At 35.0% G+C, this 13,020-nt stretch overlaps 1 protein-coding gene across 1 annotated transcript; it reads left to right on the forward strand.

Annotated features, from left to right (window-relative positions):
• The first annotated feature begins 1,021 nt into the window (after positions 1 to 1,021).
• Positions 1,022 to 11,696, forward strand: LOC131160061 (uncharacterized). The gene is made up of 2 exons (XM_058115376.1): positions 1,022 to 1,468; positions 11,253 to 11,696. The coding sequence occupies exons 1-2, from the start codon at positions 1,204 to 1,206 to the stop codon at positions 11,405 to 11,407; spliced, it is 420 nt and encodes a 139-aa protein (XP_057971359.1). The 5' UTR covers positions 1,022 to 1,203; the 3' UTR covers positions 11,408 to 11,696.
• The last annotated feature ends 1,324 nt before the right edge of the window (positions 11,697 to 13,020 follow it).

Here is a 13,020-nt window from a genome sequence, read left to right on the forward strand (position 1 = left end):
TTTGAATTGTTTTCCAAGTTTGGTTTGTTATGGGAAACAGTCAGTTGACTGAACATAAGTGATTTTCCAAACCTTCAAGGTTCAGTCGCCCGTCCACTGGTTCAATTTGCCACTTCATAAGGTTCGGTTTGTCGGGCTCATTTTGAACTGAACGTTTGGTCGGCGGAGGAAGGTGGAAGATGTTACTATCATGATTCGGTTGACCGTGGGTAGTACATTCATTTTTGGTTCAGTCGATCGAGCCAAGTGAACACTTTGACTTTCTGGCCGGTCGGTCGATCGAAGCCCTTTGAAAAATATTTCCTCTTCTTTTGACCTTATATGATTTTATCCCTATTTGTATATGTTTGCAATTAGGCTCAAGGGACTCAGGCATGATGTGTCCTATGGTCAATCATGGCCTTGAGAGTTAACCCCAAAAATTCAATGTCGGTTGACCATCCCTAAGGTCATTCTATGGTCTTTGAATTTATACATCCTATCATGCATGTAATGCAATTATTACAAACCATATTATTACAGACCCAAATAATAAATGCATTACACTATATCTTGAAACAAAAATCTTCGTGTTCTACTCGTTTACAATTTTATGGGTTGTGCCGAATGGTGTGTGCATTTAAGTACTTTTCGGCTTTCATTTCTCATCTATCATCCATTCATACACTTAGCACATATATGAGATACTGAGATTTGTCATAATCAAAACAGAAATCAGACTAAAAAAGTCAATATATTTTATTTTTTGTTATTTACTTCTTTAAAAAAATTAGTTTAAATCTCGTTGGATAGTTCAGCGAGATTACATAAGCATCAAAATGAGAAATATTTTCCCAATCAAACTATTATTTAATATTTTATTAAAAGATAAAATTAAAACCAGAAAAAACTCAATCATAGAGGGGTCATTGAACTGTTACTAAAACACCTAGAGGGACTTAGACTTGGGCTGTCAACATTTATTAAAATAATATTAATTTTATTATTATTTGTGTGTAAATAGGTGAGGGCACGCTACGGCAGGCAGACAATTGTGGTGTCAACTAGCGCTTGGAGGCAAACGGCAACAAGGCATCAAATAGCTTGTTCAGTGTCAAAATAGGTTGCATGTTGTGTCAAAACATCTTTAAACGACGTCGTTTCTCCCACCCTCTCCAGAGAATATGAAAGACACCATAATCCTCTCTTCCCCTTCTGCTATAAATGGATATCAAAATTCTCCTACGCTCAACACCCTCGTTCTATACTTCTCCTCTGCTCCCTTCGCTCCATCAGCAATCGCCGGCCGTCCGTCGAACCCAATTCTCCTACAGACCGACGGCCCAGATCAGCTCGCTGAAATTCCAAGCCATTCGATGCTCAGGAAGCTCTGGCCGAACCCTCAGAACCTGCAAGAACTGCAAAACTCAGTTCGATCCTTCGCTCAACCACCCTCGAGCTTGCCGCTTTCACACTGCTCATTTCGGCGGTACCTACTCATCTCTATTACTCGCTTGCTGCACTGTTTACTATCTTAATTTTGTGACACCCGAGCTTGTCATGTTCTGTCGTAATTTTCAATTTTTTTTTAGTGAAATGCCCAACTCTTTAAAAGTGTTCATTTTTGGACTTGATAAGAAGAACAGGGAAATTTGAGAAAATTGTTTGAACTTTTTTGTTGAAATTATTGGATTTTTTTTGGCTGTGCTAGTGACTATTTGTTATTATGTTCTTTAAGAGATTGTTGAACTGAGAAAATGAATCATTTTTCGGTTGGCTCCTCTTGATTCTGAAGTTTATTCCTGGTCATTCATTTGGGAGTGAATTCTTCTCATGTGCTATTGTATTTCTGTTGCATTGCTTAACAAACGATTTGCGAAGTAAAACAACGAATTGGAATCCTTACCAGACAGGTACAATTATCTCCTGAAACATTACCTTTTTCTGGCATTTTACTGTGCTGAGCACGAAGCAAGAGGACACATAGCCATACAGGCAATGGCCTTTCATACTGGGATGTGTTATTAGAGTTTTCTTGTGTGTTGTTCCCCAATTAGCTCTGTGAATCTGGCTTTTAAAATTATGCAGTTGCCTTTCCAGTTGTGAAATTTAAGAATCCTTTTTTCTTTTCTTTTTTCGTTTCATAAATTTTCTAAACAATTGATTCCTAATCAAAATTTAAGAATCCTTTTTTCTCTTTCATTTCATAGATTTTTTAAACAATTGATTGTTAATTGTAATTAATAGAATGCATGGCCAAAAACCTGAAAAAAATAAACACATTTCTGTTATGGGGAAATGATTATATTTAGATGCTTCTCTATGCTGTGGCAAATCTTAAAACTACTTTGATACCTGATTGTAATTCAATGAAAATTATCTCAAATAAATGACCACCTTTACCATTCTATATACTCCAATTAGAACCATTGACAATTAGCTTGACTGTGCTCAAATTCCAACTAGAACTTTCTTGAACAAATTACCAGCCTGGGTGTTGTTAAATATAGGATTTAGCTTAGCAAGGAAGAATGGCGAGAAAGTTCGGATTTGAAGTAGAAGAATTACCTATACGCATTAACAAACTTGTGATATGCTTCTAGATTCTAGAAACATGGTTAACTAATATATGTGCCCTGCTTTTTGCTAGAAGGTCCACTTTTGTAATCCATTAAATAAGTAATAGGTTATTGATCATATTTGTGAGATCGAATATATCTTTCATTATGCAAATGATACGTTTTAAGTATTTACCCCCTTTTGGGCATTCGAAAGTTTACCTTCAATTTTATATTTATATGTGTAAAAAACAATGACCTTCCTCCTAAAATAACTCTAAATCCACTTAAGGGTTCAATAAAATAGAAAAAACTGCCACTTTTTTGTGCACATGGTAGAAGAATCCCTAACAATTGTTGGAATTAACAAATTTTCTTTTTCTCTCCTTACCAAGTCGTGGTTATGTTTTCACTTTAATATACCAAGTCAATGTTATTGTGTTGCACATTCTAGAGGGATGTTGAGGACTTGTGAGGTATCATTTCTATGTTTTGGCTTTTTTTTTTCATTTCAGTACAATGAAGAAATTATTAGGATAACACATTTGTTTACATTGCTAGTTTTAATTTGTGAAAAAATTGAAAATCAAATTTTATCGTTTTTGGTTGTTTTGACAACTTTTTGTTAGAATACTTAAATATTACAAAATTAACTTTTTTGAACTAAATCATTCAATTTGTACATAATTTTTAATTAAATTTAAAATAAATTAACCATGTAAATTTAAATATAATTAAAATAGAAATATCTGCAAAATTTCTAAAAAAATTTAAAAAATAATAGAAGTCATTTAAAAAATATTTTCACTATTTTTTAATGTCGTGTACAATAAGATTGTTCTTGTAGCCCTAAAAAGTGAGTTTTGAAATATAATAATTAAATAAAATAATCATAATAATTTCATTTTTTTTATAATTTTTTTAATTTGTATTCTTTTTGAATTTTTATTACTTTAATCATACTTTCATATTTTTATTTGATTCAAGGAAAAAAAAATGAGATAATTGTTTTTAACACTTATAATTTAAGAGTTATCTGACAATTTTGTCAATCCAAGATATAAACATGCAAGCTAGATCATTGTAGAATCCTTTCCACTTACGTGCGCATGACAAAGAATTGGCATCTTTTTGGGCATTGTCTAATACTCACCCAGGCCTTGTATCTATGATGAGTTTGTCCATTGCTTTAAAAAGTCTTACATTGCTCTTAGATATTATCCAACAAGTTTTCTATTTATTAATTCCTACTAGGGTGACTTTCAAAGAATCATCTATAAAAAGTTAAATGAATTTCTATAAGAGGTTGTACATCGAGGGGTGCTCGAGTGGGTTGATGATTGAAGTTACAAACTAGAGTCCCATTGATGAAAACCTCTTTTCCTGGTTGGAAAGGCCTTTTGACATTGAGCAGATTATGGGGCAGTTTTTGAGATGGATAGGGGTGAGGCCTTGGTTCCTGATGGGTCTACCATGCTTTTTTTTTTCCCCAGGATACGTGATTCGGGAAGATCTTATGAACTTTTTTTGTGAGTTTCACAGAAATGGGGTGGGGGGTAAGCTTGTGAACACTATGTTTATAGCTCTTGCCCTACAAAGGAGCATTCTAAGAGGGTGAGAGGCTTTCAAGTAATAAGCCTGGTAACTCGCCTTCACAAAATTCTTGCCAAGGTCTTATCTAAGAGGCTTTGGATGGTGCTGTGGAGAACTGTTACTCTAGAATATCTGCCCTTATTGAGTAGACAAATTTTAGATGCTGTTTTGGTGCCCAATGAGCTGGTGGAGGATGTTAGGAGAAGGGGAGGGAGAGGTGTTTTACTCATATTAGATTTTGAAGGCCTATGATATGGTTAGCTAGACTTTCTTGAATTACGTGTTGGCCTTGAAGGGGTTCATTGGGATTTAGAGGGAGTGGATTAAATGGTGCCTTTCCACAATGACAATGTTAGATATTGTGAATGGCCAGCCAAAAGAGTGGTTTAAGGCCTCAGGAGGTTTGAGGCAAGGGGATCCTCTCTCCTTGTTTCTCTTTACCTTTATTGTGGATGTGCTGAGTAGGATGATAAACCATGCCCATAACCTTAATTTCATCCGAGGTCTCAAGGTAGCTAGGGAGGAGGTCATAGTGTTCCATCTTAATGTTGCCGATGATACCCTTCTTTCCTGGAGGATAGTACTCTAAACTTTCGTGACTCTTACTCTTCTCAAAATCTTTGGGAATATTTCGAGCCTTAAAATTGACATGTCTAAGAGTGGGATAATGAGTATCAATTTAGGTTTGACAAAGTTGGATGGCTTGGCTGACCTAGTAGGTTGCACAATTTTGGAGTGGCCTCTAACTTATTGAGGTTTTCCACTTGGTGGTAATCCTAACTACACCTGGATTTTTTGGGACCTTGTGGTGAAGAGAGTGGGAAATATATTGGGGGTGGGGGATTGGAAAAGGGCCTACTTATCATTAGGAGGCCATATTACTCTTATTAATACCACTCTTTCTAATATATCTATATATTTTCTTTCCCTTGTCAAAGTTCTTGTTGTGGTGCAGAAGACCTTCGAGAGGATTATGAGGGAGTTTTTATGGTTAGGAGTTTAAGAGGGCAAGAGAGATTGTCTAAGACCTAAGTCTAAAGGGGCTTTGCGTCTCAGGAACGCAGAATCTAAAAACATCTCACTAGTTGGAAAATGATTTGGAAGTTTCCCTTGGAGGTTTGACTCCCTATCGCACATGGTAATTAGAAGAAAATATGGTCTGCACTAAAATGGGGGGATGCTAGAGGAAGTGGTTGCGCTTTTCATGTAAGCCCTCGTAAATTCATTTCCTAGATAACTCTTTTATTCTACCCTCACTCATTTTCAAGTTGGTAATGGAAATAGCATACAATTTTAGGGAGATGCATGGATGGGTGAGGTTCCGTTGGGGTCTTTAGTCCCTCGTCTTTTTAGATTGTCTAATTACACAGTTCTCCAATTAATGATTTTTTTGGAAGGGGCTTTCCTTCTTGGGACTCATTTTTTGAGGAATCTTAATGAAAGAGCAATTGATTATTTAACCATTTTATTAAGAGTGTTGGAATTTTTTTTTCCAATTGTGAGAGATGACTTAAGGATTTGGATTGGGGATTCCTCTCATTCTTTTTCCACCAAGTCTTTTTTATCTTAACTTATGAAATCTTTGAGTCCTTGCACTTTACCTTAAATAACTTCATTTGGTGGGTTAAGGTTCATTTCAAAATAAGAGACTTCGTGTATACCTTGGTCCTTGACTGGCTTAATACCAATTATCTGGTGCAAACGAGGAGACCTCACAAATCTATAAGTCTAGATATTTGTTTAATGTGCTAAGATTCTAATGAAACTATCAACCATGTGTTCCTTCATTGCCAAATGGTTAGGAAGATCTGGTTTAGGTTGTTTTCAGTTTTTGGTGAGGATGTGGTTTTCCCATGGATAGTTGAAGCCTTCTTATAAGTGCATTACAGAGGCTTTGGGACAAGGAAGGATTGGTTCTTTGAGTTGTGCTCTATTTGCCATCCTTTGAACTCTTTGGACAGGATAGAATGGAACTCCAAAGATTTTTAAATGCAAAGTGATCCCACTTTGTCTATATGTGGGACAGAGTGGTTTTCGTTGCGTCATCTTCGGTTCATTCTTTTGGCTCTTCAGGGATTACTTTTGTCAAAACTTCAGAAGAGTTGGAGGGGAGCCTTACTGTGATTCTTTTGTTTCTTTGGTTTTTTAGTATCTCTTATCCTCCACTAAATTCTTTTCTCTAGTTAATGAATTTCTTTTTTTATCAAAAAAAAAACCAGCACACAGATAAAAAAAAAGAAAAAAAAGGTGGGAAATATCTTACCACTAAGCTATGCATGCTAAAAAGAGGAAATTGTCTTCTAATTCTTGTTACTATCTGATTTTCCTCTAAGAATGCCATTGGAGAGCCTCCTAAATTCTAAACCATAATATTATCAACAATAATTTGGTAGTGTGAGCTTCTTCTTCTTAATTTTTTTTTTTTTTAATAGCCAAAGAAGAGATTTCATTAGACAGAGAAGAATTTACAGAGAGGAGAATAAGATATATCCCATCAAAATTATGGATAAAACCATAAAAAAGAAACTAAAAACACAAAAAAATACTTTGAAACGTCAAAGCAAAATGTTTCTCCATTATTGCTGAACTTTTGAAAAGCTCGCTCCATTAGAGCAACCAGAGCCAATGCACCATAAAAAAGCCAAATAATGAATCTTCTCCTAGACCAGCTGCTTGCTTATTTTTATCCCTGTAAAAAACTATGCATAGCGCTCCAATGATAAACCCCACAACCCTGCAAATATTCCATGCTTTCACAGAGCAGTCCTATCTTTTCTTCTTTTGAAGCCCTCAAAAGAGATAGCCAACATTCCATCCTCTGTCACTGGACAAACCCAAGCTTTTCCCAACAAGGAAAATAAATTATTCCAGATGCTCCAAGAAAAATAACAGTTTTAAGAACAAATGAGGAGCTGACTCAGGATTCAAATAACAAAGTACACAAACATCTGGAGACAAGGCCTTCATAGCTCTCCTAATTTGCAACAGATTATTATTGATTCTATTAAGCACTCAGCCAAATGAAAGCCCTAATCTTTGGGGGAGCTTTGGCCTTCTAAATACATGGAAATGGAGAAAAACAAGAGTTGGAACAGGTCAAATACTTGAAGAAAGATTTATAGGCATAAACCCCCAAATTGTCCAAAGCCCAAGACTGACTATCCCTATTTGAGGAATGATGACAATTATTCAATAATGACAACAAGGAGGAAAGTTCCATTATCTCTCTATCATTTAGAGATCTCCTGAAAATGAAAGTTCCAAGAAACCAGAGGGCTACCCAAATTGACCACAAAAAAAAAAAAAAAATAGAAATTGCACTCTCTTGCCCTGGGCTCAATCGGAAGGGATAGAATATCATTCTCCAACCACGGATCTTTCCAAAATCAAATCCAAGAACTCCTCCCCACAACAAAATAATGTGAGGAGTGAATAAGGGATAAATCTGAAAAATAGATTTCTATGGACTCTCCGAAGAATATTGCAAACTAGCCGTGATATTGTACCCATTCACATCCAACCCATGCTTCCTTTTAGTCACTTTATGCCAAAGGGGATGATCTTCTAAGGGAAAACACCATAACCATTTAGCTAGGAGAGCAATATTTTTAGACATCAAATTTCCAAGACCCAGCCCTCCCTTCTTTTTAGACCTGCAAATCTCCTCCTACCTAACTAAACGATCTCAAAAACCCCCAACTCCTGCCCTTAAGAAATCTCTCGTTGTTTTCTCAATCTTATTAGCAATCCCTGGCTGGAATTTAACAATTAACAAATAATTCAAGGGCATATATATAAACAGGCTTGAAGGAGGGTAATTCTGCTCCACAAGGGGAAAAAGTGCTCCCTTCCAACCATCCAACCTGTTTGCCACTCTTTCCACCACCATATTCCAAAAATCCATGGATTCAAGATTGCCCCCGAAAGGGACTCCTAAATATGTCAAAGGTCACTCAAAAATACCACATCCCACCTTTGAAGCCAGCTTCCTAACACTTTCAAGAGGCATATTAATATTGATTAGACTAGTTTTCCCCAATTTAAATTTTAGCCATGTGACCCTCTGGAAAACATGGGAGGATACCCAAAATTCATATGAAAGAAGGCCTATGATCCTCTAGAAAAAAAAATACTATCATATGCAAATTAAAGATGAGAAACTGCCACTCCCTCTCTCCCCACTTTCAAACTTTTCACCAACCCCCGATCTGCAGCCTTATTCATCATTCTACTCAACATATCAACTACTAGGACAAACAGAAAAGGGGAGAGTGGGTCTCCTTGTCTAATGCCTCTAAAGCCCTAAACCAAGACAATGGAGAATCATACATTGGATAAGCAATCCCTTAACCACCAGTGCCGCGGCTACCAAAACCCTTTGTCGGGAAAATATTGTCCAAACAACTCCAACTGACCTTGTCATAAGCCATCACAAAATCCAATTTGAAGATGAATCCCCTCTTCTTCCTCCGAATATCCTCCACCACCTCATTGGCCTCTAAAGTGGCATCCACTATCTGTCTACCCCCCACAAAAGCACCCTGAGCTGTTGAAATGGTCTTACAAGCATCGCCGACTTTGCCTGTTAGCTAGAACTTTGGTGACAATCTTATAAACACTAGAGACTAGGTTAATAGGTCTAAAGTCCTCTATCTTAATAGACCTTGATTCCTTAGGCACTAGGGTAATGAAAGTAGACTTACTGTTGGCTTTGGAGTTTTTCTCTAGGGTTCTTCTCTGGGAAGAAGAATGAGGGGAATTTTATAGACTTAAAAAATTGCTAGATCGTATCCTCCAACAATTTTCTTACTGTTTGAGGACGATATACTTACCTTTTAGCTGTGCTATGGAAAGGGAAGTAGAGGCCATCTGAGGTTGTCTTAACATCTTCTTGGAGTGGTCTGGTTAGCAAATTAATTTGTGAAACTCTGGAGTCTTGTTTAGAACATGCTCAATGTTAATGAGATTTCCAGTAAGGCATTACATCTAGTTATTCCCATCTGTCTTAAAAGACGGATTCAAATTTCAACTTATCAGAATGACATCAAGTCCTTCCGATTGGAGAAAGGAAGTACCCTCAAACATTGTGAGATTTTTACCAAGTCAGTTTCTATGGGCTTTGCCTTATAATTTCTACTGTTTGTGCATGAATCTGTTCTGGGTTGGACTATATGGAAATTTTTTGTTGCTGAGTCCTGAATCAAAGGGTTAAGTATCTCAATTTTATTTTTTATTTTTCCTTTTTCAGCCTGAGAAGAATGAGGAATATGAACACAGCTATGTTAGCTAAATTCGACAGCATCTACAGTATTTTTTGTTTCTGTAGTTTTTCCCTTCTTTTAGTGGATAGGGGTGCATGCCCTAAAACTCCTGGTGTTGGAAAAATCATCAGGAGTTTGGATTACCCCAATTTCCTTCCCGGAAAAGGTTAAAAAATCTCAACATGCACATAAGATGTTTTAACATCTAAATATGCAATTTCTTTTCATCATTATAATGATTTCATTATTGCTATTATTATTTCTACTACAACTATTGCACATGCTGATGCTCCTATGACGATAATGGTGATGATGCTTATGAAAAATATTTTGTTAGAACCTGACTCCATGTCATGTAATTGATGCCATGGCTAAGTATTTTCCATTCCATATCCAACTGGGTAGCCAATATTTGGTTTGGGGGAACTGTATTGCTTAAAGGAACTTAAGAAAAGATAGAAATTTTTAGGGACAGAAATTTTGTGTTGCAAAATAATGAAAATACAAAAAAAAAAAAAAATAGCACCAATATTATATTAAATAAATATTTGGATTCATTAATTTTGGTGAACAACTAAACTATTCTAGAAGGCATGGCTCATAGGGTTTGGTTTATTCCCAATTGGTTTTGGCACTTGAGTTTTATTAATAAGGTGGTTCTTATGATAAATGAAAGCCAATGACACAAGCCAAGTTATTTTTCACTTTTTCTTCATAGAAAAAAATAAGATAAATTAACCAAATAATTATGTAAAACAACTAACTTTGGTTTATTTAGAGAACCACCTAAGTTGGAACTTGACAAGCATATTAGGTTTATTATACACATCTTTTTTGGCAGGCTGGGTCTAACAAGAATTATTTTTTTCCCCCTGATCTGCATGTGTACACTCTGTATTATATAGACATACAGGCTGTGTGCGGGTCTAGGATTTTATTTTGGAAAAACAAAAGAAAATAAGTAGAAAAATATTTTCTATTATATTTTCTCTCTATATCAAAATTCTATTGAAAATAAAATTTTGTTCTAATATGATTAAGAATTAAGAAAAATCAAATGTCAATTACATGTAAAATTATTATTATTTTTTGTTCATTAAATTGATAACCAAATAATAAAAAACTAAATTTCTTTGTATTTTCCCTACTTGTCCCTAATGTTTTTCATGTTCCAAGCAGTGTCATAGAGATTTTTCAAGACTTTTGGGGTATATTTGGATCAATATTTTGTTTAGGAAAAGAAAGGAAAGGAAAATAGGAATGTACCTCTTTTTTATTATATTTTATCTCAATATTAAATATAAAATTTTATGTTGGTATGATTAAAAGTAAGAAAATTAAATGCTAATGATGTGTGAAATTTTGAGTTTTGTTGATTAGTTTGTTGTATATTTTATTTTCTCTCATGTTCTTAATAACCAAACATGAAAAAATGGATTTCTTCAACATTTCCCTCCCTTTCTCTAACATTTTCCAAGTTCTAGTTGGGGCATTAGGGTTTGTTTGGATTAAGTATTTTGTTCAAAGAAAGGAAAGAAAAGAAAAATAAGAAGGGAATTATTTTTTATTATATTTTTCTCCATATAAAATATTATTAAAAATCAAAATAAATGTTAATCACGAGTAAAAATAACTTTTTGTTCATTGTTTTGTTATATTTTATCTTTTTTAGCTTTCTTTGTTAATCAAACATAAGAAGAAAAAAAAAAAAAAAGTAAGTTTCTTCAAAATTTTCTTTTCGTTTTAAAAGTTCCAAACTGGGCCTTAGTGGTCCACAACTGTTGCATGCGCTCTTTTGGCATGGTTTGTCCAAATCAGATTTGTTTTGGTATTGTAGCACCTATGCCTTATATTTTCTCAGGAGAAACAAAGAGGAAGTTCGAAAGTGTTTACACAGGGGGCACCATGAACACCCCTGGCTCAGGTCAAGTTTCCCAATACTGGCATTGCTGTGGGTCTGAAGATCCGTTTGACCCTGGATGCACTGCTGCTCCTCACTCGTCCTACGATGATTGATGCAATTGACAATCTCATTCGACAATTGTAAGGTCCAAACAAGCTGCCTGTGATTATTGGACTCTGTTAATAAATACTCGAGCTGTTTATTTGTATGTATGCAATTGAATTGACAATTCTTTGGTTTTAACTATTATATTATACTTGGGTTGTGTTGATATTATACCTCACGAGGTAGAGGATAATTTAAGGCAGGGTTTGATGATAATCAAATGTAAAAATCACAATATATGTTTGATTCATTTGAATGATCCTTTTATGTCAATTTGGATGAGACAGTTCTAGTGCATGTGGATTGTACAGATGATTAGATGAGAATGTTTGATTCATTTAAATAATGTCAGTTTGAATAAGATTATTCATTGTGAATGGTGAATCACTCAGAATAAAATTTTGTATAAGAAGCTCTTTGCACATACTGTGTATGTTATGCCACCCTTGAACTCCGTAATTTTCAGTTTTAAAATAGTTAAAATTCCTGTTTTTAACGATTGCACTCTTGTTGGTTCTTTTTTGAAGTAGATATATTGCTCAATTTTATGGACATTAAGGATTTAAAAAAACTATATGGATTAAGGGGAATAACCTTTCTAATTGTATGGATTTGATTGTTGAGAAGAAATATAAATGTGGAAGGAGAAACTAGTTGGAGCCAAGGAAGAGGTAATGGTTGTTTCCAACTTTTGATGATTATTAGAATGAGAAAACCTACATAGGAACCTTTTCTGGGAAGTGCCTTCGAGCTCTATAAGGAGATGACAAAGCTACATTGTCTAGCAAATGAAAAAATAAAAATAAAAAAAAATAAAATGTTGAAGCCAAAGTCTTTGGTGAATTTAAGTTTGTTTAACCCTTTTATCATGGACTTAGCAGACGATTGACCTAGAGCATAGCTAATGGTGCTAAACGGGAGCATACTAGCGATCTCAAGAGTAACTTTTACTGTCACATGTTTATATACATATATGTGTATACACATACTCACTCACACTCACACTCACACTCATACATTAACGACTCGATTCAAAAGAGTGAAACATGAAGCATAACATCAATATTATGAATATGTGTGTCTGTGCGTGCGTGCGTGCGTGTTACTATTGTAATATTGATGTCATTTTTATCTCTTTTGAATTGAGTCATTAATGTGTCATGTAATATGTATACAAAATGAAAATTTTAATTTATGAAGATGCTAGAAGAAGCACGGGAAAGATCTAAAGGATCATCGATGTTACATTTGCAATCAAAAGGGGCATCATGCAAAGAGGTGTCCCTGGAGATGAAAAAGAATTAAGTTGATTCAAATGTTGTATAAAGTCTTAGATTGAGATTCAGATGATGACATCGAATCTGTTTTCTCTATAGATGATCAACAAAATGAAGATTTCATCCTTGCTTTCTAGTAAAGTGAGTAGACAAACCTATCAAACTCTTCGGATGAAGAAAATGAAGATTTCGAGAGCTATCAAAGCAATCCAAATCTGGAATGCTCTCATATCCAATCCATTAATAATGAATGCTCTACCCAATGACATCAATAGAGGAAGAGGTTCACAACCTTTGTTCTATCCAAGAATCATTGTCAGCATAGTTCAAGAAAGGAGAATATG

Source organism: Malania oleifera, chromosome 7, assembly GCF_029873635.1.
Source record: "Malania oleifera isolate guangnan ecotype guangnan chromosome 7, ASM2987363v1, whole genome shotgun sequence".
Taxonomy (NCBI): Eukaryota; Viridiplantae; Streptophyta; class Magnoliopsida; order Santalales; family Ximeniaceae; genus Malania; species Malania oleifera.